Genomic DNA, 26853 nt, shown 5'->3' with positions numbered 1-26853 from the left:
TAAGATGTAATAAGAATTAGAAAAAAAACCTCAGCATTGCAAAGAAACTGAGGTTTCAGGCTATATAGATACTCAGCTTGGATTTGCATAAAACCTTTGTTAAAATAACACAACAAACATTCTTTATGTAAGCACACCAAAGTAAATCCCACTGTGTGCACATATTTGTTAGCATTTTATTGAGTTCATTCTGTAATTAAAACTTTTTTCTCTGGCATTCTTTATACACAACTGAAGCTTTGAAAAAGGGAAATGAAGAGCACGAATAACCATGTACCTGGGTGTATGTACAGTTCTTCTTTTTGCACTTGCCACATGTAAACAGATCAGTTTGGGTACCTCCTGTTTTAGCCATCTGGTGCTCTCTGATTGCTTCTTTGGTCAGATTTTTGCGCATTTCTTTCAGCTCATCACTTGCCATTTCCTGTTATGGACAAAAAGCAGAGAGAGTTTACTAGAGAATTTTTGGTTTTAACGAGTCGTTACCACTGTGTGAGTACACACCGTTTTTGATTTGGAATCCATGAACAACAATTCTATTGAAAGGCAAAATAATTCAACATATTTTAAATTTTACATGACTTAAGTTGGGATATTTCACAGCGCAGAAGCCGTAAGAAGTTAAGCATTTTTACACAGCTGGGGGAAAAAATAATAAAAAAAAAATCTGTAAAAGTTACAATATCAAACACCTAGAAACATTTCTAGGCAAACACGTTTCTGAGGTTCAGAAATGTAATAGAGACACACGATAGAGGATGATTTTAAATTTCTCTAGAGAGGAGGAAAAAGGTCCTCTCCCCAGGTTAGATTCTTGTATAATTACCTCATTGACCTACAGAAGATTATTATAAGAAAAATTTACACTATTTTGACTATTTTCATATTAGTACTGAGAAATACAATATAGCCACAATTTACCATATGTTACCAGAAGTCGTACACACTTAATTTCAAAATGCAAACCAAAGACCTCAGATTCACCAATTTTCCTTTAAATGTGCAGGATCTGCACAATGCGCAGTAATCAAGTGTGCACAGCAAAAAAGCCAGTTGTTCCACTTTTCTTAAGTTTTACTCCACATTCCATGCAGATGTGGAATTCAAATCTTTTATTAACGCTGTTTCATTTTAGAAGTAATCTTAACACTAAGGGGTTTTTCAGTCATTAAAATTTTATATCCAAGACATTAATTAAAACAAAGAACAGGCACTGGACAACACAAAATGTATGTTTGTGCATACGTACATACACATGCACCACAAAAACACCTCAAAATATGCACTGAAGATACAATCTACTTCTCTTTACGCATTCCTTTATCAGCCTGCTTCTCTAACCTGTATGTAAAGCTCCCACAAAATCTAATTTTTCATTTGACTTCCTAGATTTATTTTGATTTCTATTTAAGTCTCCAAAATGTTCTTTCAATAACATTAAATTCAATTTGATATAAAGGGCAATTCTCCTAGCTTCTCTCCCCTACCATTTATGGCTTTTTCTATTTATTGTGAAGAGTTTCCTTCAAAATCATTTGAAGTACTCTGCCAAATTTGAGATAAGCTTTAAATGAACACTGAAAATGCCAACAGCAGAGGGACTGATCTTTAAAACCACAGTGCTATACTTTGCATAGGAGTATAACAGCAGAGGTTAGCATTTGAAAAACAAATGGCAAGACAGGCAGATTACCTGCCTTCTGACTTCCAGACAAAATCAGGTATTTAGGAACCATTACCAGACACCACTTACCTTCCCTCTGCCCCAACACAGCCCTGTCTAATTCAGACTGTGCAAGCCACAAACAAGCCATAGCCTTTCAGAAGTGCAGGCAGCTTACAAAAATTATTTTTATGGCTAATAAATACAGGCCAGGACATAAACCCAATAGTTCAAGACCTATGGTTTACTTACCTCTGCTGTCATTTTGGCAAACTTGTCAGGAGGAATGTTCCCACATAACACATTTTTCCTTAGGTTAGGATTCTTTGCATCCTTGAGATTTGCTATCCTACTTCGTACCCTATTTTTGTATTTCATATCAGTGTTTTTTAATTCTTGAAAAATAGGTGCTTTGGATTTAAGGAACAGAACATTAACAAGTAACAAGTAAAACAGAGCACTATAAAGGATTCATTTTGGGGGGAAACTTTTCTAAAGCAATGTACTTCTCCACTGTTGACCGAGTCCTTCCCCCTGCCCCAACCCCTACCAACAGCTACTTTCCTGTTCAACACAGCCAACTTCACATCCTTCTGAAGCCTAATCATAGTTTAGCACATGGTCAGTGAAACATAAGTTTTTGGGCAGAAGGATCTCAATTGAAATTGCAAAAAGTCACCCATACTTTTACGTCCAGTTCCTCGACCTCACCATGAGGATTAACTGATTTCTAAACCAAATATTCAAACACCGGCAAGCTCACTAATAGAATTTTAAACCAAGTTTGCAACAGAAACAGGAAATTCCTTAACAGGAATGGTGGCTGACTGTAATTACCAAAGGACATTAGCAAGTTAGAATCAGGAAGCTTAGACTATTTCTATGCTTAAGAATATCCTCCCCTCCCACAAAAAAAAAAAAACCACCCTAAAATAAAAAGAAGCCCAGACCTCTGCTCTGTAACTATTCAAACACTGTTACCAGAACAACCCTTTTGAAAATTCCAAATTCATTTAGAAATAAACTTGTTAAAAATGAAATAAAGACATTAGAAAAAGATTAAAACTGTTAACAAGAAAAGATTTCAAAATAACATAGAAGAGCCTCGCATTTTATGTCAGAATGCTTCAGTAAGATATAGTATCACTGCTGCAAGGAAAACACACTGAACTGAAAAATACCCACACATATTCACCTACACACATTCCTACATGTTTTAAGGCACATCATTTAGGTTGCGCTAGTTTTTTTTAAACACAATTTCTGCACTGATGTGTTGAACAGTTTGCTATTTTTGTTTTCAATTAAAAAATATTCAATATATAGATCAAGTTAATTTTTAACATTATCAATGCTTTTAAAAAATAATCCTGTTCTAGAGCATACAGATGTACAACAAAGGATATCTTCTTCAATCTGAGAACCCAGCTCTTCCTCATCAGCACCAATAGCAATGTAATCATCTGAGGAAAACAAATATTAAAATATTAGCAACCTAACAATCTCATCAGTGTTCTATACCCAAGAGCCCATTCAAAACTCTGAAACTCAGAAAATTATGAAACAACTGCAGTGAATTCTCCTTTTGTATTGGCAAGTTTTATTTACTGTATACTTATCCTTTCAAAACTTTGTTAACTTAGTATTTGGAAGAACAAAAATAAGTGAAATGAAGACCAACAGAAGTTTAAAAAAGTAGAACAACCCTTAATCTTTCACAAAAACAAAAATCTGACATCTACTTGCAAACACAAGCAGAAACAACAAAAAAAAAAACTTTGCTAATTTTAAGTATTCTAATAGGCTTGGCAAATACCCATCTCCACAGTGTATCTGTGCATAGAATAGACTATTATAAAAAGAAAACATTTTTTCTTGTGTTCCGTCAATTCAGTCCACACAATACAAGCATAAGCAATTAATGTCTTGCATGCAAGAGAAAGATTTCATTAGAAACATAGTAATTAAATAACCAAAACAATATTATTAGTTTTTTTTTTAAAATGCAGAGATGTGTCATAAGACATGTAAATTAGAATAAATAAACCATAGCAATCTTGAAGACAATGCAACACTCAACCTAAAATGTCTCAAAATAATTGTTTACTGTTTCTGACCAAAACCCTTACTCATAAAGACAGCTCCCTTTCCAAGACAGTTTAGCACAAATTAGATACAGTATGTGTTTTCCTCCTTCTCATTTTAACATGGGTGTACTTCAATGAGTAATCCAAACACCATTTCTCCTTCGATCTCATGCAGAAGGCCATAAAACCAAAAAAATAACCTTATTTTTGAGATCTGCATTCAACCCATGGATGATCAGTTTATATATGCTGTAGAAAGTAACATAGCAAAAAAAAAGTTCTTGGAAAACAAGCTAAAATTAAGACTACATAGAATTACGAATACTAAGATGCTATATGCAACTTTCTGGTCACAAATTATCTTAGAAGTCTATGAACTACATATCTAAAGAACCACAAATTCATTGTCTTTAGTCAGCTTTTATTACTGTCTGTATCTGAATTTATGTGAATTAAAGACTAAAAAAAGCGAAGAAAAAAATGCGATGAGTCTGAAAGTCTGCTTACACTGGGTCAGGTTACACTAAGCTAAGAACAGAGGAACAGCAGTTGGGTTCTAAGTTCTGGTAGAAGAGAAGGACCCACAAGAAAAAAAATCAGGTCATTCTGAGGAGTCCCACTTTCAGTTTGCTCCTTATCTACCATATCATTCAATTTGTTGGTTTAAAGACACCCAAGTGTACATGGAAAGAAAAAAGAAAAAAAACCCAAAACAGTCAAGGAATTTACAGATACCCAAAAGGCATGAAAATAGAGCAACGCAAGACACTCTTATTGATTACATCCAAACAGAAAGGCAGCCTTCAAAAACCAAAATCTGAAGGCCCGCAGGATCTCTGGTGTAAGAAAGGCAGGCACGTATATAGTGGCACTCTCAGTCAGACATAAGACAAAAAAATAGCAGCTTCCACAAAAGGATTTAAATGAGGCATTAAGGAAACAATAAACTTCCTGAAAAGAAGTTCCACTGCAGGCAAGATATCAGATGAATGTAAGCCGCAAAACATCCCATATCATCAGCAACAAAAATGGATTGCAATACATTCCCATGCTGTCAAGTTTACTAATTACTTGCAACTTGGGTGAACTGGTCTATGGGTATACACAAACAAATGGACATAAATGGTGCTTATTCTACCCTATGGGGCAGGAGAAAAAGAGAGTGGAAAGGACTGAAAGACACAAGGAGGAAATAGTTAACAATATTGTCTACAAAGCTCACCTCCTGTTCTGAGAGCTGCAGAGAGCATTTCTCTACATTTCACTCGCACAGAATCCGAAGTGCTTGGAGCCCGGGGAAAAGAAGGGATGAAAGAATTTGAGGGAGCACTACCCTCCTCCTTCCTGCTGCTGGAATTGCTACTTGAACTGCTAAAAAAAGGCAAAAAGAAAACTAATATTAATGTTTTTCCCCCTCTTCAAATAACTTTGTTCCAGGGCAAAACACAGGTCTTTTGCTATATCCATTTAATGTTATTCCAAAAATAAGAACACAGGCCACCTTTTTAAAGCTACTTATAGCTCTAGAGTCAATATAATTTTAAAAGTGTCTTTAGAATATTCACCAGGATAGTCCACACAACAGAGACACAGCAAGTATTTAATTCCATTATGTGGCACATACATTTGAATTCTCAATACTCTACATGAACCTAAATTTATTTTTTTTGGTTCCCTTGGAACTTTACTTTAAAAAACAGCAAAGATACATCACACAAATATTCAGTCTGCAGTGAATGCATTGCACTCACTTTGCTTACTGCGCTAAAGTGGTACCATGGTCACAAACAATTAATGTAGCTCTGCAAAGTGTAAACCCAAAAGTTTTGGACAAATGGTTAGAGGTTAAATTTCAATTTGAAAATGGCTGCTGGAAACAGATTCACTAAAACCAGAAACATACAGAAGAAATGGCCTTGCAGATACTATTTTGCAAATGTTCTTCAGCTGCTACAGTGTGATTAACATGGGCTTCTTTTTCTGCTAACATTTATTTTGTGTTTACCAAAAAAAGTGCAGAGTGAGACTGTTTAATAAACATAAAAGCTAAGAGACAAAAGTAGCATTCTAAGCCTCTGCAACTACCACAAAGCTGTGACTGAAAGTTGTTTTGCAGTTCTCAAAGCTCAGCGCTAGTACTGAGAAAGGAAGGAGTATTTGACAGATAGAATAAACAGTAACTAGTCTGGCCATATTTTGACCTGTGGTTTTCATATTTTTTAATATCAGCAGCAGCAGGATTTACTTCCCTATCAACAGATCAGTTCTTGTACAACTCTCTGTATTTCTGAAAAGAATGTGGAAGCTGTCTCTAATATGACAAATTTGGACCAAATAGTCTAATGTTAATTTATACTGAGTAAGATTATTTGTACAGTCATGAAGAATTAAGCACCTTTCTTCTCTTGCTTCAGGGCTGTTTTGTGAGGAAGATGCAGGCTCCTTTTTCTTGTCCTCAGAATCTTTATCAGTTGAAGGTCCATCTGGAAGTACAAAACATGAGAAACTGTCTTTTACCCAGAAATAGTAACCGATTTAAAGCAGTGGTAAAATATCTTTGATGATTTCGCCTGAACCAGTTGGAAATGCTATCAGCTCCCACTCTCTGCTTTGACCTTCTCTTGCAGTACAGCCTTCCACTCCCCAACACCCTCCCCAACCAAGCAAATGGAAAATATAACACTGCAGATCCTTCAAGTCAAGTCCAGCATCTGCTTCAAGTGACAGGGAAGACATGATAAAAATGTATACTTTTATGATTTATTTTTGCCAACTCCACTGCATGAGGTAGACAATATCTTCTTAAACTACTGCATCAAGTTTCTGGGGTTTGTCTTCCATGTTTTAAATATAAGTTCCTACTAAATACATGTCATTCTTTTTAATTATATTCACAGGATTTCTACCAAAGGACTGAACCAAATAGAACTGTGGTGTGAAAGCTACCATGGTTGCCAAAAAATATAAAGATCATTTTCATATGCTTTTGAAGGAGTTTTCCACACAGTATTTTCTGTGATAGCTCTTAAATTATTTGCCTTAGTGTTTAAAAATATTTGAATTTGCCTTTCCCATACAGGCTATGTTTAATGATGATTTTATAAAGAATAAACATGAAAGCCTTTATTAAAAAGGGTGATCACAATATTTAACTTTAGCCTAGCAAGAACACATACACCCTTCTATTGTAAAGAAGAATTCAGAGTGGCTAAATCGAGCTCCCGCTTTGATTTGCTCTCTAGAAAGGCTAACTCTCCACTGCCTACAGAGAAAGCCTAGTGAGATTGGCATCACTCACTCACAGTTAGATTTTGTGAATTCCTCTCTCCAAGCCCTCATAAAGCTGCCATTACAGTTCTAAATCTGTAGACATATACTGCAAACTTTAAAAGGAACTAAAAGCAGATCAAGAAAAGGAGGGGAACCTGATACAGTCTTTCCCATGAAGATGTCCTGAACTAGGTATCTAAATCCTTGTTTAAGCATCTAAAAGTATCTTCATTTCCAGAAGAGCCCCATCCCACATTCCTCAGGGGAACTTGGTGGTATGGAACACAAATTCAGGTCTCGTATTCAAGCACTGAGATGTTTTTGGGTTTTGGGTTTTTTTCCTAGAGAGCAGAAAATTAATGTATTAGCTTATTTTTAAATAGGAACAATTTACATTTAAAGCTACACAGAAAAGATATTAAACTAAACAGGATTTTGATCTTTTCCTTTTGAGTTAAGGAATTTATCAAATCAAATATCACTTTTTTAAAAAAAATCATCGTCATAAATGGGCACCACAGACACAGCTGAACTGGATCAGACCAAGCACCCATCTACTATCCTGTCTCCAGCTGCACCTAAAGAGAGATGCCTACAAAACAGTATAGGCATCAGGCAAGCACAGAGATACTTCTTCAGAATATTTCCCCAGCGTTCAGGAGCTTAAAAGTTTAGTGATTTTCTCATACACAGTTTGTAACTCTGTATTCAATCCTTGAGAAATTTATACATTGAAGAAAAAAAGGAAAAATCAAACACAGTAGATGATGCACTTGGACTGATTGTCTTTAATAAGATAAAGGTGTTATTCAAAAAATCCTAATAAAGATATCAATTCAATCAACTATTATTTATAAAAAAGTAATTTCACTGACAAAGCAAACAAGGCTATAAAATTGAATGGATCACAGAAGTTCTTTGCTATGACACCTAACGTGCACAATACTCAGAGAAAGAAAACAAATCCCATTTTTAACATGCATATTCACATGACTACTCTCTATGGCAACAAATGCTTACATGATAATTTTTAAAAATATTCTAAAATGCATGTAATTGCATTTACTCTCATCGGTTTTTTGAGGTACACGATCATTTTTGTCAGAGGCTTTAAGACAAACCGATAGATCGAACAGGTATCTTGGGGTACAGCTCAGGTTCTGCAAAGCAGCAGACCTGCCTTAGAGCTCAGCTCTGCTTCAGCCCATTTACCTCCACATTTTTTTCTGGCACACAAGTTGTCAGATTCAGAGCTGACCTAGGTATCTCCTGCTTATTTTGCATCAAATACATCACTATGGTATAGCTGGCAAGTAGTTTTAGATTATCAAACGCTTCCATTAGCTCAGCACCATTTCATCAGAGAAGGCAGGCACCTGAGAATATCTGCCAATAAATACCCTGATTGCTTCTTGCGCTTATGGAAGGCAGGATATACGAGAGGTGCAGGGATAAAGCAAGAGGTAAAAGCACAGCTCTTCTACACCTGCAGACCAGTCTATGCAAGCATTTCTCAAACCAAGGTCTAACTTCAGCAGCGGAGACAACTGGACCATCTTCCACAAATACGTCTTCAAAACTACAATTTCTGTAATCACTTTGAGAAGAGTTTATAGACACTTTTGTTTAACCCAGTTTCAGAAATATGAAAATAAAGTTAACAATATTCTCTGTTCGCTCAAAATATTCACCCAAGTGTTTAAGTCACTCACTCTTATGGATCATAAATTGGAAAGCACCGAAGAGAGGAGATCCAGTGTCAAGCAGTATTTATTCTTAAACTCACACATTAATAAGGATTTCTTATTTTACTAAAATACTGTATTGACAAAAGAACGGAATGCAATTAACAGCCTGCTAGACAACATTTCAACTGTCCCCTAGGGAAAGGAAAAAAAAAAAAAAGTTATCCTTGAGAAACTAAAAGTCCCTACTAATTAACTTATTTTGCATTCAACAGCCAGATTCTAATGCAAAGGAAAAAATGACAGCTAATGGGAACTACAAACAACCATGGAAATTCTAACAAGTAAGAGGGAAAAAAATGGCCCTTCTGTGAAAGATATTTAAAAATTCCAATGAGCAAGTGAATCACATCAGGAAGTCCATAGAACATCATAAATATTTATATAATATATATAAAGTTGCTTTAAAGAGGCATAATTACTTTTTCAACTTCGTACAGCTATTAAAATTTACCAAAACTTTTCTTTCAGAAATAAACTGAAATTGTCATCAAGTTTAGGATTAAAAACTTCAGTTTTAGCTACTGCAGCTTCAGAAGGCCATAAAAAACCCTGTAAGCTAAACTAATTTATATTAACGCTTCTTTAAAATACAAAGAACATGAACTGACTATTAGCCATTGGAATAAGACTATCAAATTCTGACTGGTGCATTGCAGTTTCTATCTGGGACTTGCAATTCATTTGAAAGATACTTCTACATTCTCCTCCCCTAACTCTCCAGGATAAAACACAACATGACAGTGTTCTTTGTTACCACAACAAAATTTTTAATGTAATAATATATGGCCAGAGATAATACAATTAATTTGAATGTTACAAGCCATTAATAGTTTCATTGTAGATTCTTCTAATTATATTACAAATGAACTCAAGACATCTGCTAGTAACAAGGAAAAATCAGAAAATAAAAATGTTATTAATTTATAAATTTAACTTTAAATTACTAATTTTTTAAAGTAAGAATTTTTCAGAAATGTTAATGAAAGGTGGCTAGTTATTCCCTAGAAGCACATAAGAATTTAATACAGTGGGTTATCTTATGTTATTAATTCAGATATCACAACCAAAAGTTGGAAAGTTTTCTGAGTATTCCATTTAAGTTAGAGGAAAGCGATCTGAGAACAGGTAACAGATGGCATAGTCATTAATTTAACAATGACCCTCATATTTAATAATTCTTTAGGTCCCATTTTCCAGACCCTGACCAAAATAATCTTGAGATGCACAAGCAGCTACGTTTATCAGCAATTCCTCTGCAATACGTAGTAAGACATGAAGGTAAGATCAGAAAAGCTTCTTCCTAGTAGTAGCATAGGGAGGAATAATATCTAAAAATCTATAAATAAATGACAAAATCATTAACTGTTTGCCATTTTAAAAGATTTTTTATCATAAGTGACAAAAGAGCATGACACATTAATTTCTTTGCTATACATGTTTTTTCTCCTATATAGTACAATGTAATTTGCATCATGTGTTATTATCTCTCCATTGATAATCCTAACAAAGATCTACTAATTGTATGTGGAACAGTTCCAAATATACATTTGACAGGAGGTCATTTCCACGGCTCATACTTGATATGGAAATGAAACTACTGAAATTATTTTTGCACTTAATTCTACTTGATATCTTATGAAGACATGTAGTCCTCTTATCAATAGTAAACAACACTCTTAAACACTGTTAGACTGTAATTTAGGAACTTTCGTCAATAACAATTTTTTTTTTTTTGAGCAAAGCCAGTAGGTTACTAGATGTCCTTGAACAACTTTACCTAATGACAGCATTAACATACCTGTAAGATACTCAGGCTGTACCAGTTTACTCCAGCAGAATCAAACCCAGGTTTGAAATAACAAAGGATTGTATGAACAAAGTCATCTGAGTAAAACACTTCTGTGAAGTTTAGCTGGTGTTATCTTCCCTTGACAACAGTAAGCACTTAAACATTCTTTTAAAATAAAATTACTCAGGCATGCACTTTTTGAAATAGGCGTTTCAAAATGTTCGTGGTCCCATTTTTAGTTTTTATTACTGGCAACAGATGATCACACTTCCACTTAATGTTAAGATTATTGTCCAGTCATTCTGCATTTCCAGTTCAGTACATAAACTTACTGGAGTTATGTCTACTTAGAGGTCTGGACACTCTTTTTCGCTGTATACTTTTAGAGTTCAGTAAGTAATTATTTGTGATGGAGGACATTAAATTCCTTAAAGAATTTTTGTTAGGTTTTTTTAATAAAAAGGAACACACCTCATAGCCTAAATGGGTATGCATAGATTCATTATCCGCATAGCATACTCTATATACTCATCTACTTGGCAAAACAATCATTATTTGCAAATTCTGTGTTATAACTGAACAGTATTTTATTCTGAGAGCAGAATTTGCTTTTTTCTGTAAATTGTAACCAACTTGGCTGTGTGGTTTAACATTCTTACAGCAACATCTGAAAGTGATATTCCACTGCAGCTCACTCAGTGAGTCACTTCAGACAACACTTGCAATCCCTCTGCTGGGCAGCTTCCCACCCGCCTGGAAAACCATCGGTAACCTGGCATGGCTCTGGTCAAGCCACAAACATCTGGTGATTCACAACCTTACTTTGATTTGTTCTCATGTTTCCCATGCATTCTTAAAACAAGTTCCAATAGCATTGAACTTAAACAGTACATGCAGCCTGAACAGTCAACAATTCTTGCCTAAATTCAAAATGTCATTTATAAAAATAACTCACAAAGACTTCAGATCTCTGAGTACAATGCTTGGTACGATTAACAGCTGTCCGCTTCTGTTGCCATCTTTGATCCATACCATTTTACATGCACTACAAACAGCATAATCGAAACTGATTTCTCAAGCAGCTCAACATACGGTATTTCATATTCTTCTGAGAAAGTCAAAACTAATGATAAAACAGAATAAGAGTACTTTGTAAGATTCCCACCCATACTTCGCACAGCCCAGATACCCTACCTTCCACAGTTTTAAGATTTTAAGTTTTAATGAATTATCGAGTGGTGAAACGAGAGGTGAAATATTTGCCCTACTATGCTTTATTATAAGGTCTACATTACGATCAAGGAGAATTTTACTACGTAAGTTTTGAATACAAGCAGTGCTGTATTTTCAGGAATAATTTGATTTTATATACGTGCACAACCATAACCATACTACACCTGGCACAATAATATCTGTCCTGTAACAAAAATTAGAGCATGAACAAAGGTCACATACCCACTGCCTCAAAAAAAAGTATTCAGTTCTGATTAATCAAAAATATTTGCTATTTACTTTCCAGTTCCTCACGTTTGACTTCATCTGATGTAAGCAGCCTTCAGTAAACTCTCCCAACTGTCTTAAAACAATCTGAATGTGGCAAGCCATCAAAAGGGGAAGGTCCACCTTGCCCCAACTGTACCTTACTGCCGCAATCCTTGTGCAGGAAACAGTAACTGCAAACAGACTGGACCAAAAAATTGATACAGTTGAAATCTAAGCTGGAAGAAATGAACAAAATGGTTGGTTTCCAATTGGTCAGTTCCCACCTCTGGTCTCCTGGATAGCCACTTGAGCATGAGTTGTGTAGCACAGGATGGAGCAAGGAGGCACCTGTGCCAAGGGGAAGCCAGAACCACCCCTTTCAGCAGCAGCCTACACCCAGACTGACCTGTCCTGACCATCAGGCACCACAGACTTCTTCCAGATCTCTACAGCATCAACACGCTTGGGTCCTCAGATAGGAATAATACTACCTCTGTTTCACAGTGTTTGAAGACTTAAAGATCAGTCAGCTATAAGTAACAACATATTAAAACAAGTTGGACTGACTTCAGATCTTGTGTTAAAAAAAAAAAAAAAAAAAAGAGACAGAAGACTAGTTTTGCTGTCTCAACAAATAAATAGCAATTCCTTTGAGCAAAGGACAGCGATACCCAGAAGGGTTAGCCCCCCCCCAAAAAAAAAGCAGTATCCTAGGGCACTCCCAAAAGTTGAGAATTCTGTGGGGAAAAAGAGAGGAATATTTCCTCTACTTTGCTGCCTAACTAAGTTGCAGTATCAAAAATTTGAACTTTAGAGAAAAAAAACAAACACAACAAAACTTTGATAGGGTCTTTTTTTTTTTTAAACTTCAATTAATAACTTGAGAGCTAGGCCACTCAATCCAGCTGTTGCTTTTAGAAATCTTTAGAGTAACTCAAGTTAACATGCAAGTCTATTTACTTATGTATCTCACCACTTTTATGCATTGGATATAATACAGTTGAACTTCAAGCTCTAAGTGGAAATTTAAACATAAAAAGCACATAATTTTCACTATTTACCAGTGAACTCTGATCAGATCCTTTATAAAGTATGCATTTAATTTATTTAAAAATCATTAAAATGACTTTTGTAAATATCTTATCAGCATATCTAGTATTATCTAGATTTAATTACTAAAACTAACCTAATTACTATTATCTAACTTTTAAAGGTAGGTTAAAAATATGTCTACTGTGGAGGTTGCTGTTTATTAGAATATAGAAGTTGAAAGCTGTGACAAATTGTCCATTTCTACAGACATATATTGTCAGATGGATACAAAGTCATTTCTACACCATTTACAAGAGAGTAATAAAGTATCTGATAAAATACCTCATAATTGATAAAAATGAGGCTGACTTCAAATGACATGGGACTCTAACACCTCCTGGTGTTTAGCATATTTTTCTGGACAGAATGGCAAATATTTACATCAGTAGAAAATAATGTAAACTGTTTTCTATTTCAAAAAATTAAGCTTCCTAAATTTTAGTTTACCTAAAATTAGATACAAAGAAACAAAATAGAGTACAGCACAGTGTATGAACAAAAATACCTGAACACAGTTTGAGATTTGAGTGTTTTCGAATACATTAAAATTAAGTACTACAAAATAACCTTGAATAAAACCCTGCTATCAGGGTTTCATTAACTGCAATCACTGCTTTAAGGGAAATTAAACAAAAAGTATTAACTCACTAGTTAGTTGTTAAAAACTATGAAGGTTTTAGAAAGTGTAGCTCTATTTCTCACTACCTGCAACTTCTAACAGACTTTTAACGTTAGTTTTTTACTGGTTTTTTTTTTTGCTCTTCACAAATCACTTTATAACCAAACTTCAAAGCCTTCACACTCTCATATGAGATTTTGCACAAGTTCTTCAGAGTACTTGTTACATTTGACAAAGGAAATAGTCAAGATCAGGTTCGTTAGCACTTAGTACTGCAGTACAGTCACCCTAGCTCAACAGCAGGCAACAAGACTTCAGAAATTAGTCATGTCGCAGAAGCTGACTTCCTACTGCTTGCCAGCCCTGATAAAAATATATTAATTTTTTCTGTGAATACACTTTCACAGTAACGCACTGGTGATAGTCAAAGAGTAAAAAACAACTACATCAGTGCAGAAAGTTTCAATACTTACACAGGAGCACAAATATGTCTAAAGCAAGGCAGTGTGAAGGATTTGCATCAAAACTGCATACAGTTAAACTGTGCAAGAGCAGGGAAAAAAAAAAAAAGGTTGTGTTGTCATACCTAACAGTTTCTTCCAAGACTTGATAAGAGACTTTGCTAAAGATGTAACTTCTTCATCTGTGCTTTGCTTGCGTATCGCATTCACTGACATTCCAATTCTGGTAGACTGCAACAGAAATAAAAATATACACTATAAAAGGTGACATGAAGATAATTTAACAAGTTAACAGATATAAAGTTGTACTTTGACATCATTTTTTTAAATTATCTTTTTTTTCTTTGTTTTAGGTTTTGTTTAATAGGTTTAAGAATATCAGGATGAAAGGCTGCAAGCCTTTACCAAACAAAATTTTAACAATGTGGACATTTTAAAAAGGAATACAACAGTATTACCATTTGTCTCCATCACAGAAGTTTGGGGGCGGGGAAGGGAGGGAGGCAGGAGGGTTAAGGGGAGTCAATCGGAAGATTTTTTGCTCCCAAACAGCTTCAAAAAGCTCTGTAGAACTACTTCCCTAAATTAAATACGGCATTCAAGACATCTAACAATGTGAAAATCACACACATCTAAATGTTATATAACATTTTTAGCAAAGGTTCTAGCCTCAAAACCTTATTTTTCTGTGAAGCAATGACTGTATGTATATTTTGGCATGATCAGAAGCTTGCCAACTGCTTCAGTGACTTCATACTCTTAGAATGCCCTTTTAGTGGCTGCGGAAGAAGCTGTAACATCAGTTGGGAGTGACCACATTTTAGATTCCTGGTACTTTTGGCAATACTGAGATTCTTTAACCTCTTTAGCCCAGAGGGTTCTGCTTTTAGATAGAAACACCCCTCTGAGAAGGCCATGACAGCGAGAGGCTTGAAGCCTTTGGCACTACTGCCACCTACAGAGCCAAGAGGAGACTCATTTACAATCCACTCCTTTTAAGACTCGCAAGATGAGGACATAAATTTAGCTCAACAGCAACAGAAGTTTCATTTTAGACTTTTAACGTCTTAATCTAAGAAGTAGACCATTTCCACACTCTTTGTTTCATGAGAGGAAAAAAGTGTTTAACAATACAAACAAGTATTTTATTGTCATTTCATATTTTGATTGATGACTACAATTTTTAAATTGTTCTTAAGATGCTCGGTTTTGTTACATTTACTATTAACGAGACTCACTAAATATCATTTATTCCACTTACTTTTGCAGTAGATGATCACAAATTTCCTTCTCCTTTAAAGGAAAATTTAAATCTTTGTGGCTCACTAAAAATGGAAATGATTTGTTCCTGTAAATTACTCTTTACAACCCACACAACACTTTTTGGGGCACCATGGATGTGCTAAACGATTGGAAATGTACTGAAATATTCAGTAGCTATTTCAGCAAAAGAAACACATCAAATAAGCTCAGGTCTGAGCATCAGCTCTAAATACATGTTTTGCATTAAAGAAAAAAGATAGTTACTCACCTGTAGCTAAAGTGTTTCAAGATGGACCCTGCTCACTCAGATTAACAGTACTGGCCAACTCTCTTGACATGTTAAACACATACTCTGGACGTTATGTTCAGACAATAAAGAATAACAAGTGCTTGGAACTCCATAAAATACTCATCATATCTGAATGAGAAAAATATATCTACAAAAAAAAAAAAATAACCCTCCACTGATAACCGGGCACAACTACAGCCTACTCTCAACAGCAAAAAAGACAGACACCAACTTACAGCCTTAATTATGTAAGTAAAATTCAAAAACTCAAGTAAAACTCAGAATTAATTGGATAAATTAATTTCCTCCTCTGATCACACAAGAGAAACAGATCATGCTGTCTAAACTGCCGGCTTTCTTAAGGCAGTACTCATAGTTCATTTGCTTGCTTTTCCAGAGCACTTGATCTGGCCTCACTTAAACAGGGGGGAAGGAACGATCAATCAATTTATTTGCCTGCAAACTGACACAGGTAATTCACAAGAGATCAGTGTTATATTCTCAAAACGACTGTGCTTTAATGACAAACCAGCTGTCAGCATTTGAAATTTCCTCAGCCTATGGAGCTCTTCTTGTGAGAGCCATTTTCAGTGGAAAACTCGGGTATTTTTGCCTAGCCCAGTGTTACCTGTGGAACGGCTTTATCTCTGTGCCAGTTTATAAGCGTGCAAATACACAAAAACCTTCCTCAGCTTATCCAAAATGCATTTTTAATGGCTTATTCTTCCCCACTTCAAATTCTAGAGCAGAGAGGCTCAGAGACAGCTGTTTTAACCCCCGAAGCATTCAAGCTGTAGGCCAAGCAGCCTTCAGTTGGTACAAGCAAACAGTTGGCCTAAGTAACCCCTGCCTGAACATAAAACAAAGCATACAGTGGCGGCTGCTCTTTTCTAAACCAGACCGAAGGACAAAATGAAGGGAAAATAGTTGGGGAAGAAAGGGATCCACTGAAGCAAGCAGAACTGTCACCAACTTTAAACTGTAAGAGAGCACGAGGACAGAGAATTGGTGAGCACCTGGAGGAAAGGAGAGCCAAATCAACCCATGAAAAATAACCACCTCCAGGTTACCTGGTCTCCCCAGCTCGCCAAGGAACTGCCAAGAAGTCATTAACAAGGACTGCACATCATAGCCTAGTTCTGTACACATGTGTGTAATTTCCAGTAAAACCTGTTTGTTAAAATAAAGACCGCCTGTGTCACCGTTTGGCTGCGCACGACCCACAATTAGCACCAGGGACACAATGCCTTTAACACTGTGCAGTGGCTGCTAAACAGATTTGCAATTCTGACCACCGGATAAATCACATGTGAGGAAGGCCACTGGCTCCCTGCCTAGCTGAGCAAGGATCAGCTTGCTTACACAAAAGTCATTAGATATGACACAGTTGTATTATTGTCTGTAACCACTTCAGCTTTCTCTGACAAAATTCAGGCAAGACAGACACAAGCACAAGCCCAGACTACTGATGTGCACCTTCCCATTCCACACACCTGTAAACTGTTCAGACAACCTTGCCAGCTCAGACTGAAGCAACAGTCACATTACGGGAAAAATCATCATTTCTCTTATTACACAGGAATAATGAAACTATCTGATCAGCTAGCAGCTCTTTTCTCAATGTAGCCAGCTTTCAAAACTGCTTAAAAATGAGTGTGGAAGTATGTTTTTCAGTTGCGTCCTGCATTTCATCAGTTCAAACACATCAATAGATATCTCAATCCACATAGAGGAAGTTATCGCACCCACCTTCTCATGATCATTGCCCTTCTTGACATTAGCACACTAATGATCCGCTACCAAAGCCACACGTACAATTACTTTGCATTTCAACTATTGCTTTGAGTCCTTCAGTGCTTAAGCAAATTTGGGAGACTAACAGAAAATTTACAGCAGATTTAACATATTTATAAAACTTTCAACAAAAATAATGTAAATTTTAGTCTAAACATGTTCCTAAATGCAATCTTATGCAGCAAAACTGTTTTGAATACAGCAGTGGATACTTAAGAAAAACTTCTTAACTAAGCTACAGTCCATCTACTACACAAGAGTATGCTAAAATACCTGATCCCTTTAGACCTACTGTAACACAGAGAAATTTTCTTTACAAACTCATCTGGTGCCTGCCCGAATACAGATTAAAAACAATCTTCTACTGCAAATATTATTTCACTCTTAAAACAGGCACTTATTGTATGGATAGGAATAAATAAGCTTCTTTCAAGTAGGACAGAAAACAGGACAGAATTAATATGCAACCCTATACAAATTAATTCAGGGTCACACAAGTGCCCTAAAAGGCAGACAGTTGAGTTTGTTTGTACTTAGCAAGATTAAGAGTCCTCCTCTGTTGATAACATTACTAAGGTTTTCATTGCAACAAAAAAAAAGTTATCTACTTGTACATTCTTCAGATCCTCACAGTCTAAGGGTAAAATTGTTCTGCTGTCCTGTGTAAAGCTTCTCCTTCTTGTCTCATTCGTCACACTAAGCAAAACAGGTTTGCATAACAACATTCACAGAATTTCCAGAGCACTTCCAGAGAGATTTTTCATTCCAAAGGCAAAAAAATATTATTACACAAATATACACAAGTATTAAGATCCACAGAAAGAACTCAAAAGAATCAGGTTAACAGAGGGTTTTTTCTGGGTTTTGTTGTTGTTTTGGGGCTTGAGAGGGTTTTTTTTCAGTGCGGTTTTGGTTTGGGTTTTTTTTTTTTTTAAGGAAGGAGGTTGGATATAGAAGAGAAGGTTGCAGCATCATATCAGCCATGCTCATTCACACGTGAAGGTGACACTTTCAAATTCCTGTTTTCTATCAGAAACAGTATTAGTAATAACATACTAAGCGCATACTGCAAATATACAGGATGCATATGTCAAGTATGACATTGTTACTGACACTTAAGATTTGAACTTTATAGCTAATTCTGTATCTGTGACCATTAATTGTCACTTAGAAAAAAGTTACTTTTCGGTCTCTTCCAATTTAGGTGGCTACCACAGCAAGTCAGCTTACACTTACCTCTGCCATTTGGAAAATTTGCAGAGATAGGAAAAAATTTAGTTACTTTGGAACAAAAGTTGTTCATTGATGAATTACATGACAAACTCTGAAACTTGACATGCAAATAAAGTTCACTGAGTTACTTTGTGAAAGAATTTATAAATAATATACAAAATACTATGTCAGAGATGTAGATATAAGCAAAATTAGAGACAGCATGCATGCAAGTGAGAGAGACTGTATCATACCATCACTCCTGCCCAGGGGAGTAAAAGGGGAGAGGAGTAGTATTATGATTACCTTAAGAAATACACTACTCAGAGTTGGGGGCAGGGGAAGGAAATGGTCAAATACAACTTGCCTGAAGGTATGAATTGTGCTTCTCCTCACTTACAATCCCAAACCAGAACTAACTACATAAAAAAAGAAGGTATCAGCTGTAACTGGGTGCGTTCTCCTTCAGAAGGAAGGAAACACATCATATTTGTATTAGTAAGAACCTAAGATTATATGTAAGGTAACTTTATAAGCAGCTCTTTCCCTTTGTCCATGATGATATTCACTATTTTCAACTTAAACAGAAAGATAAACTTTAAGAGCTTGCTACTGGAAGAATACACTTAAAATAAGTGCCCTAAATCAAGGTGAAATAAGACTGGTTACCCTGTAATAACACCAATTCTTCAAGAAGTTTCTACGTAGGAATCTACTTTAATAGTGCAATCTTCTTCCAAATTTGTTAGCTTCATCATTATGGAGTTAATATCTGCAACATAACAACAATAAGAAAAATCATACCTGCAACAACTCAAGGGTCATGGGAATATTCTTAAGCTCCTTCAATAAATCAAGAGCTCCAGCCTGCAAATGAGAAAGAAAAAAAAAGAAAAATGTCAATTTAGTAGCAATCAGGTACTTTAAATAAAACATCAACAACATACTCTTATCTGCCTTCAAGGTCCCAGATTGGATTCAAACCATCAGTTCCCAATTTATCGACAGAACAACCCTAGGACAAGGAATGTTCTGCTACACAAACACTCAGCATTAACAGGCCTTAACTCAGAAATCAAAGTATTCACTCAAAGACTAGAGAAGTTTTAACCCATATAATTCAAATTCCAGTTGAAGCATTCTATCAATTACTACTTAACCAAGACACATCCTCAAGAAAACAGCCTCAAGGGTACTTCACTTAACAGCATCAGAAACAAGCCAGACAACACCAGCAATTTTCAGTTCAGAACAACCTCGCCTGTTTTAGCACAAGAACTTGGGAGTTGAGAAGCTCTGCGTAGTCCATCACTAGTGCATATATACATGTAAAACATATATAGCCAACCTTCTTAACTGTATTTGCGGTGGTGTGATAAAGCCAGAAATAATTACTGGTTTAAAAACTGTGATCATAGACTACACTATTTCACTAGACACACAGCTATAGTTTCCCCAATAGAAAAAGACAACTTTGTGAGTTTGTCTAACAACAAATGGTCAAATTAAAAAAACCTGAGCAAGACTTGCTTTCAAGTTTAAATATTAATTCAATGAAATACATAGCTTAGGCTGCACAGATAAGTGCAGACAACATTCTTCTGCCTACACCAGGTTGGCCAAGCATCTACATATTCCAAACTAGAAGCCACAGCACATCCTGACGTGCTCTAACATCTGAACTTGTTTATTATTCAGCTGTCATGGCTTTTTCTTTTTTCCTTTTCCCTTGCTAAGATCACAAGGAAAGGTACAAGCCAATACTGTGAAAGCAGTGACTTGCTAGATAAATGAGTTAATTCCAGAGATTGTACTGTTAGGCATTAATAAACTCTATACACATCTACTCTGACTAACAATTCATTCCTTGGCAACGGTGGCCTTACTTAAAAAGTTTTCATACACGTGAGCTCTGTTATTTACTTCAACTTCTACATGCTTGATGATTTACAACCTCTGCTTCAGTAAAGCTCTGCACCATTTGCTTCTTCCTGTGCACAGGGGTTGTCAGACTACAGCAACGTCCTAAAAGCTGAGATGACTGTGCTGTTATTCAAGCGCCTATGGTTCTGAACCTGAGAGCCATGAACGGCAAGAAGGCAACCACCTTCAGATGTAAGAGGCCACACTACCAGGCTAAGTCCATTATCTTCCCCCCTTCTTTTCTTTTTTTTTTTCCTTAAAATAAACCCCACAAAATTTCCATCTTGCAGATCTTAGGAATGCTGATTTTCTTCTCTTTCCTTACCTCTATCTCAACTCATCCTACTTTGTTTAATATGCATTTTGCTTGCTTTTATTTTTAAATTCTCCCTAATCAACTTCTAATAAATATGACACCTGTTGCAAGGAAACTCTTGTAAACCTGCAGATGCAGCAGGAGATTACAATTTAACTACTAAAGATAGCACATAAAATAACCACCAAGAGGCTGTGGAAGATGAAAGTGGAACTTCTGTGTCACATCCAAACAGGCACAGCTTTGGACGCTTTCAAATGTCTGCTGCAACCTCTGTTTTTTAAACACATCTGACATGAAAGAAGCCTCTAAAACCAAACATTTCACTACATCCCAGCTCACATAAACCCAATTCACTTATAAAATTAAAGTTTTACTGTTTTGTCATGAAAGCAAAAAGTCTTATTCAGCTTTTGTTCATGATATACAAAACTTCTCCAGTTTTAACCATAGAATTTTAGCAGCAATGATGCAAGACTGGGAAACGTCATGCTGTTTTCAGGTGCTAAATTGACTTTGCATACTAAACCATTTCTTTCTCTAAACAGCCATAAGTGTGGTTTCTTCTGTGCAAACACAGATCCAAGTAAAGCAAGTTAATTATCTTTGCTACTACAAAACAAAATCAAATCCAAGAAAATTTTCTGAGCCAAAACAAAACGAATGACAAAAGTCAATGTGCCATTTTCAAAAATACAATCCAGTAACATTTACCTCCAAACCAATTAAGTTATTAGCAAACTGTACACAGTGTGTGATTTCAAAATAAACACAGGTTATTTAGTCTGCAATTTCAGCATAACAATGATACTGCAATGCAAAGTAGCACTCTTTTCACCTCATCTTAGAAATAGTCTAGTCAAAATTTCTTTGCCTCTGTAAAATCCCTTTCCAATTGTACATGTCAAAACAACTTTAGTATTCCCAGTCTAAATATTTTCTAAAACTAGTAACTTGATACATAGGAGAGTAACAAACCATGGAACAAGTACAAAACTCCAGGTGCTCTCTACACAGATGTTACCTATATTTCACGCTGTTTTCTGTACCAAATTACCAAAATTTCTAATGCACTAATGCTTTCTAAGCCTTCGCTCTTCTCTAACCAGCTGTATTAAGAGTATCAAGATTTAGATGATTTAAAATTAAATTGAGTTTAAACTCACAGCAACTAAACAGTTTTTCATAACCATTTTTCTTAGCATAAAGTAAATACCCTCTTTTCCTCGAAACCAGAGTGGAAGTTGCACAGTAAAACTTATAATTCCTATTTTTCTAAAGCAAGGCTTCTCTGTTTCAAAAAAAAAACCAAAAACAACAAAACCCCCAAAAACTCAATCATTAAGAACATTACCTTTTAAAGGCATTTCTATAATTTTATATGAAATGAAAGGCAATGCCGTGTTCCACTAGGCTGGCTAACTTCCAGTTTACCTCGTTACTTGAAATAACAGAAGTTAGCTTCATACAGATTTAGTAGCTTACTCCTCTCAGCTTCTCTAAGTTGACCAGATCATAGCACCAGACTGATGTTCTATATTCATATTTTAAATCTATGCTTCAGGTGATAGAAAATGGAGTACATTTCTGAAGACAGCAGAGCTATACAGTTATCTTGTTTCTACTTAAGGGAGCAAACATTTAACAACATGGACAATTTCACATTTTCTTCTCTAAGCTTACTCAACTGTTCTTGATTTTTTTAATCCATGGGTGCAACCTTATTTTTTGTACCTATTCATTACAGCAGCTTAATAAAAGTGTACTTACGTACAACAAAGGCTATAAGGAAGGCACTACATGTGTTTTGATCCAACCACAGTTATTCTGAAGGAGGAGTAATATCTATTTCGAACATGCAACCAATATTTGAGGTAACAGCAGAAATATGTATCTCACAGTATATTAAATACAGCACTGCATTAAAACAAAAGAACTGCATATATCACTTCACTAAAATAGTTATGAAATCTGCACAGCTACAATTAAATCCTTAGTCGAGGCAAATCACCAAGAGTCTGACTCAGGAACGGTGTCTGCACAGCCTGCCTTTTCAAGTCATCAAAAGAAATGCCAAACAGCACTTTGCCACAAGTCACAGAGTCACCTTCTATGTGAGAGATGAAGCACCTCTTGCCATCTGAGTCCTGACAACTTCAAAGTGGAAAAAGTATCAAAGCTTTTTTTTTTTCCTTTATTGATGGGTTTCAATAAATCATTCTCATTCGAAGACATACACCAAATACCTGTTCTTGAGTGAAAATGGAGAAAGGAATACAAGGGATTGCCAGGAGCATCGTTATCCAGTGGGTACTTATGTAAGAATGCATTTCTCAAGTCAGCTTCATGGTTGTGAGACAACGAAGTACCTCTTCACAGAAATGATCTTAATAATTTTGCTCAAGTTAGCATTTTAACTGCAGGGCAGGATTGGGTAGGAAATCACTGTGCAATTAAAGAAATGCCTTATCCACGACAAAGACTAGTAAGAAAAACACAAAGTCCTCCCCTATCATAAAACTAAGGGCTTTTATCACAGTACACACACGCGCTCTGGATAAACTCAGATCTCTGCTATTGGCCACAAAGGCAGCTCAAGCCCTCAGCCTTAGAAGCTTTTTGAGACAGCATCTAACAACAGAGCACTTGTGTGCAGTAACGAGTTGGAACGAACGAGCTCTGTTCCAACAAAGTACAAAAGCGCAACTGCTTCTGGTGCTGCCCACATTCTCGCTCCTGGGACAGGGATGAAGATGAAGACCCGGGCGCTGGCTCCAGCCAGGCACAGCCTGGCCCAGCTGTGTGTGCTGCGTTTGGCCACATCAGGTCCATGCTGACCCCAGCTCTGACACTGCACCGCTCCCTGGAGCTTTGAAAGTTAATTAGGTTACACATGCTACAGCATGAATGCATGTCCCCAGCTGCTGCTAGGAATTACATCCAAACTCCTAAGCCTCCCAGATCACAGAGAAATACACTGTAGTCACCAGGAGCATCTCTGGGATCGCTGCAGTGATGCTCCTCAGTGTCAACAGTCATTGCCATATCACCTGGGAGTTGCCATTTTCTTCCTATCAATCATCAGAAGTCTTCCAAATAAAACTGAATTGACTGTGCTTTATCATTCTCATTACCACAATATTTAAACATTTCACAGTCTGCATGTTTTCACCCTTTCAACACCTCATAGGAAAGAGCCACTACTTCAATTTTAGAGTCAGGACAGTGAATTATTTTGTGCTGAAAAGCATGGGGAAATAGAAATAAAGAGGAAGGGGACAAAAAGCGAAAAAAAAATCAAATGAATAAACGTTGGTTGTAAAAAACTCTTTCCGCTAGACAAGGCTCCAGTCTCCACACTGAATCATCAGAGGGTTCGAAAGTATCAGAGTTAAACCATACAATATTATTGAACATCAAGGATTTTGAAACACACTGAAGCATGACCTGTGGGTACTTGCAAGGAATTTGTTTGGATTCTGAACGAAGCAAATTTCACTGGTTTAATGCAATCAGTATTTCTATAAAAATTCAAATCTTATTAAAAAAATGTTGTTTGTAATTTCTGTTATCTTAAACACCAAGAAAAAAAAAGACTTCTCTGAACTGAAATTGCACACCACCCAGTTCTGAACTGTCACCAACACTGAGCATTTAATGCACTATCATAACACACAGAAAAACCCCTTAACTTTATGTACTAAAATAGTAGCTTGCAGGAAGAGCAGCAATCACACAAATTACAAGAGAATAAAAATGTACCCACCTGATAAAGAAGTAGTAAACAGTTTACAATTTACTTGTATGCTATTTTATGTGTAGCCATACCCAGGTATTTGGCTGTTGCTGCACACTCTGATTTTACTTATTTTGATGTTTTTGTATGGGTTAGTATAGATGTTGCATGTTATCTAAGTAAGTTCTATATCAAGGGCGTACGTGAGAATAACGCTTAAACTGTTAACTGAATTGTACCTAACTATATCCTACCTCCATTCTGAGGCAGAAGTTATTCCCCAAATTAATAAACACAGTTAAAGTGATACTCATACTTTGTTTCAGGTTAAAAGAAGAAAAAAAAAGTGGCTTACATCCCCCACCTGTTTCAGAAGTTTGCCCACACACCTCTGGCCACCCTGCTGAAGCAGGATTAGAGTTCTTCGTTCATATTTTAGTTTGCACACCCCACGTAAAACTCTAACCTTCACACCTGAAAGCGAAAACCAGCTATCTAAAGGAGAACCACCCCTGCGGGCACCCTCCTCTAGCTGACGGGGCTTCCCACATCGCTTCAGCTCTCGAGCGAGGCCCATATCGCGACTGTAATGAATGGGAAGCGGAGGGGGAAACGCCGTTCGGAGCCAGGGTCCGGTGCCCGGGCAGGAACCTCCCCATGGCTCGAAGCCGCGCTGGAGCGGGCGGAGGCGCCGCTCCCTACCCGCCGCCGGCCGGCGCTGCGGAGAGCGGCCGGGGCGATCCGCCGGGGAGGGCCGGCTGGCAGGGCCAGAGCCCCCCCCCGCAGCGGGCGGGCCGCGCCGGCCGGCGGCTCCACGTCGTCTCGCTGCGGGGCGGTGCGGGGGGAGCCGCCGTACCCCGCCAGCCGCGCGGGGCGGCGAGGAAGCCGCCGAGGCCGCCAGGCAGCGGGGGGGAGAGACAGAGAGACGCGGGTGAAGGGCCCCCGGCGCAGCGCGGCGGGAAGGGCGACGGCCCCGGGCCCGCTAGGAGGAGGGAGCGCGGGGCCGGCCGGGGCCCGCGGTGTTTTGGTTCGGCTCCGTGCCGCCGAGCCGCCTCCCGTCCCGTCCCGCCCCCGCTCACCGCGTTCTTCTTCTGCACCATCTTGTCCATCTTCTTGGCGATGCGGATGATCTCGTCCTCCGTGGTCATGGCTGCAGCGGCCCGAGCGGGGTCCGGCGCGGCGCGTGGGAGCTGAAGCTCACGGAGCAGCCCCCCGTGCCCTGCCCTGCCCTCGGGGCGCGGGAAGCTCCCGGGGCCGCCGCCGAACTCTGCGGGCAGGAGCGGGGGCAGGCCGCGGCGCAGCGCCCCGACCCAGCAGCCAGAGCGGCGGCGCCAGGCAGCGCGCGTCGAGCGCCGGCCACAAGAGCCAGGCAGCGCTGCGGCAGGCCGAGACCATTGGCGCGGGGGCGGGGCTGCACGGCAGCGGGAGCCGTGGGCGCCCGGCGTGGGGGCGGGGGGGGGGAGGAAGGCTGCGTGGGTGAGTCTTGCACACACCTCCCCACACACCCCCAAAAATATGCACAAAACTCAACAGAAGTACAATTAAATGGTTTGACTTCTTACACTGTATCACCCGCTCACAGCTCGTTAGCGTGCTGTCCTGCTCGCACACGCGCGATGCACTGCGAAACACGGCACCGGGAATTCGCTCCCTGTTTTCAAGCTTTTCTTCAGCGGTCAGAAGGCTCAGAATTACAGTAGACCCTTGGTTTTGTTAGGTTCAAATGGGTGGAAAATCCCCATTTCCCTGTAACTGAGAAGTTGTGGAGGTTTCTTTTTTTTTAAAAGTCTATCCCTAAAGAGTTATTTTTGTATAAAATGGAGTGAGGATTTCAAATCGCAATTTTAGAGCAAATTCGGGATTTACAAGTTTAGAGTTAGTCCAACAGAGATGGAGATAAGGTTTTACAGTGTGATACTTGGCCAATGCAATGTACTACAGTGCTTCTGAGTCTTAAGACTAGTCTAAATCTTGTACGTATTCCCATGGGACAAGTTTATAGTATCAATGGAATTCTGTTCATCGAGTTATATGGCTTGTTACTGTGATTCGTTATTGAAAAGAACAGCATCATTAAACCATTTACTTCAAGAAACTGAGAAGCATACC

The 26853-nt window shown here is 37.7% G+C and overlaps 1 protein-coding gene across 2 annotated transcripts in view; it reads right to left on the bottom strand.

Moving 5' to 3' along the window:
• Window positions 1–26099, bottom strand: part of TCEA1 (transcription elongation factor A1) — a 28188-nt gene extending 2089 nt beyond the window's left edge. Inside the window, exons 1-8 of one of the 2 annotated variants that reach the window (XM_054817421.1) lie at window positions 25824–26099; window positions 19574–19636; window positions 14337–14442; window positions 6146–6233; window positions 4973–5121; window positions 3070–3126; window positions 1916–2070; window positions 278–424 (exon numbers count right to left, since the gene is read on the bottom strand). In XM_054817421.1, the coding sequence (XP_054673396.1) occupies window positions 278–424; window positions 1916–2070; window positions 3070–3126; window positions 4973–5121; window positions 6146–6233; window positions 14337–14442; window positions 19574–19636; window positions 25824–25892 (834 nt within the window). In that variant the 5' untranslated portion in view covers window positions 25893–26099. The remainder of the gene's footprint in view (window positions 1–277; window positions 425–1915; window positions 2071–3069; window positions 3127–4972; window positions 5122–6145; window positions 6234–14336; window positions 14443–19573; window positions 19637–25823) is intronic. The other variant, XM_054817420.1, reaches the window with a different exon arrangement.
• Window positions 26100–26853: the final 754 nt, after the last annotated feature.

Source organism: Grus americana, chromosome 2, assembly GCF_028858705.1.
Source record: "Grus americana isolate bGruAme1 chromosome 2, bGruAme1.mat, whole genome shotgun sequence".
Taxonomy (NCBI): Eukaryota; Metazoa; Chordata; class Aves; order Gruiformes; family Gruidae; genus Grus; species Grus americana.
Note: the sequence above shows the minus strand (reverse complement) of the source record. Positions and strands in the feature narration are given on the sequence as shown.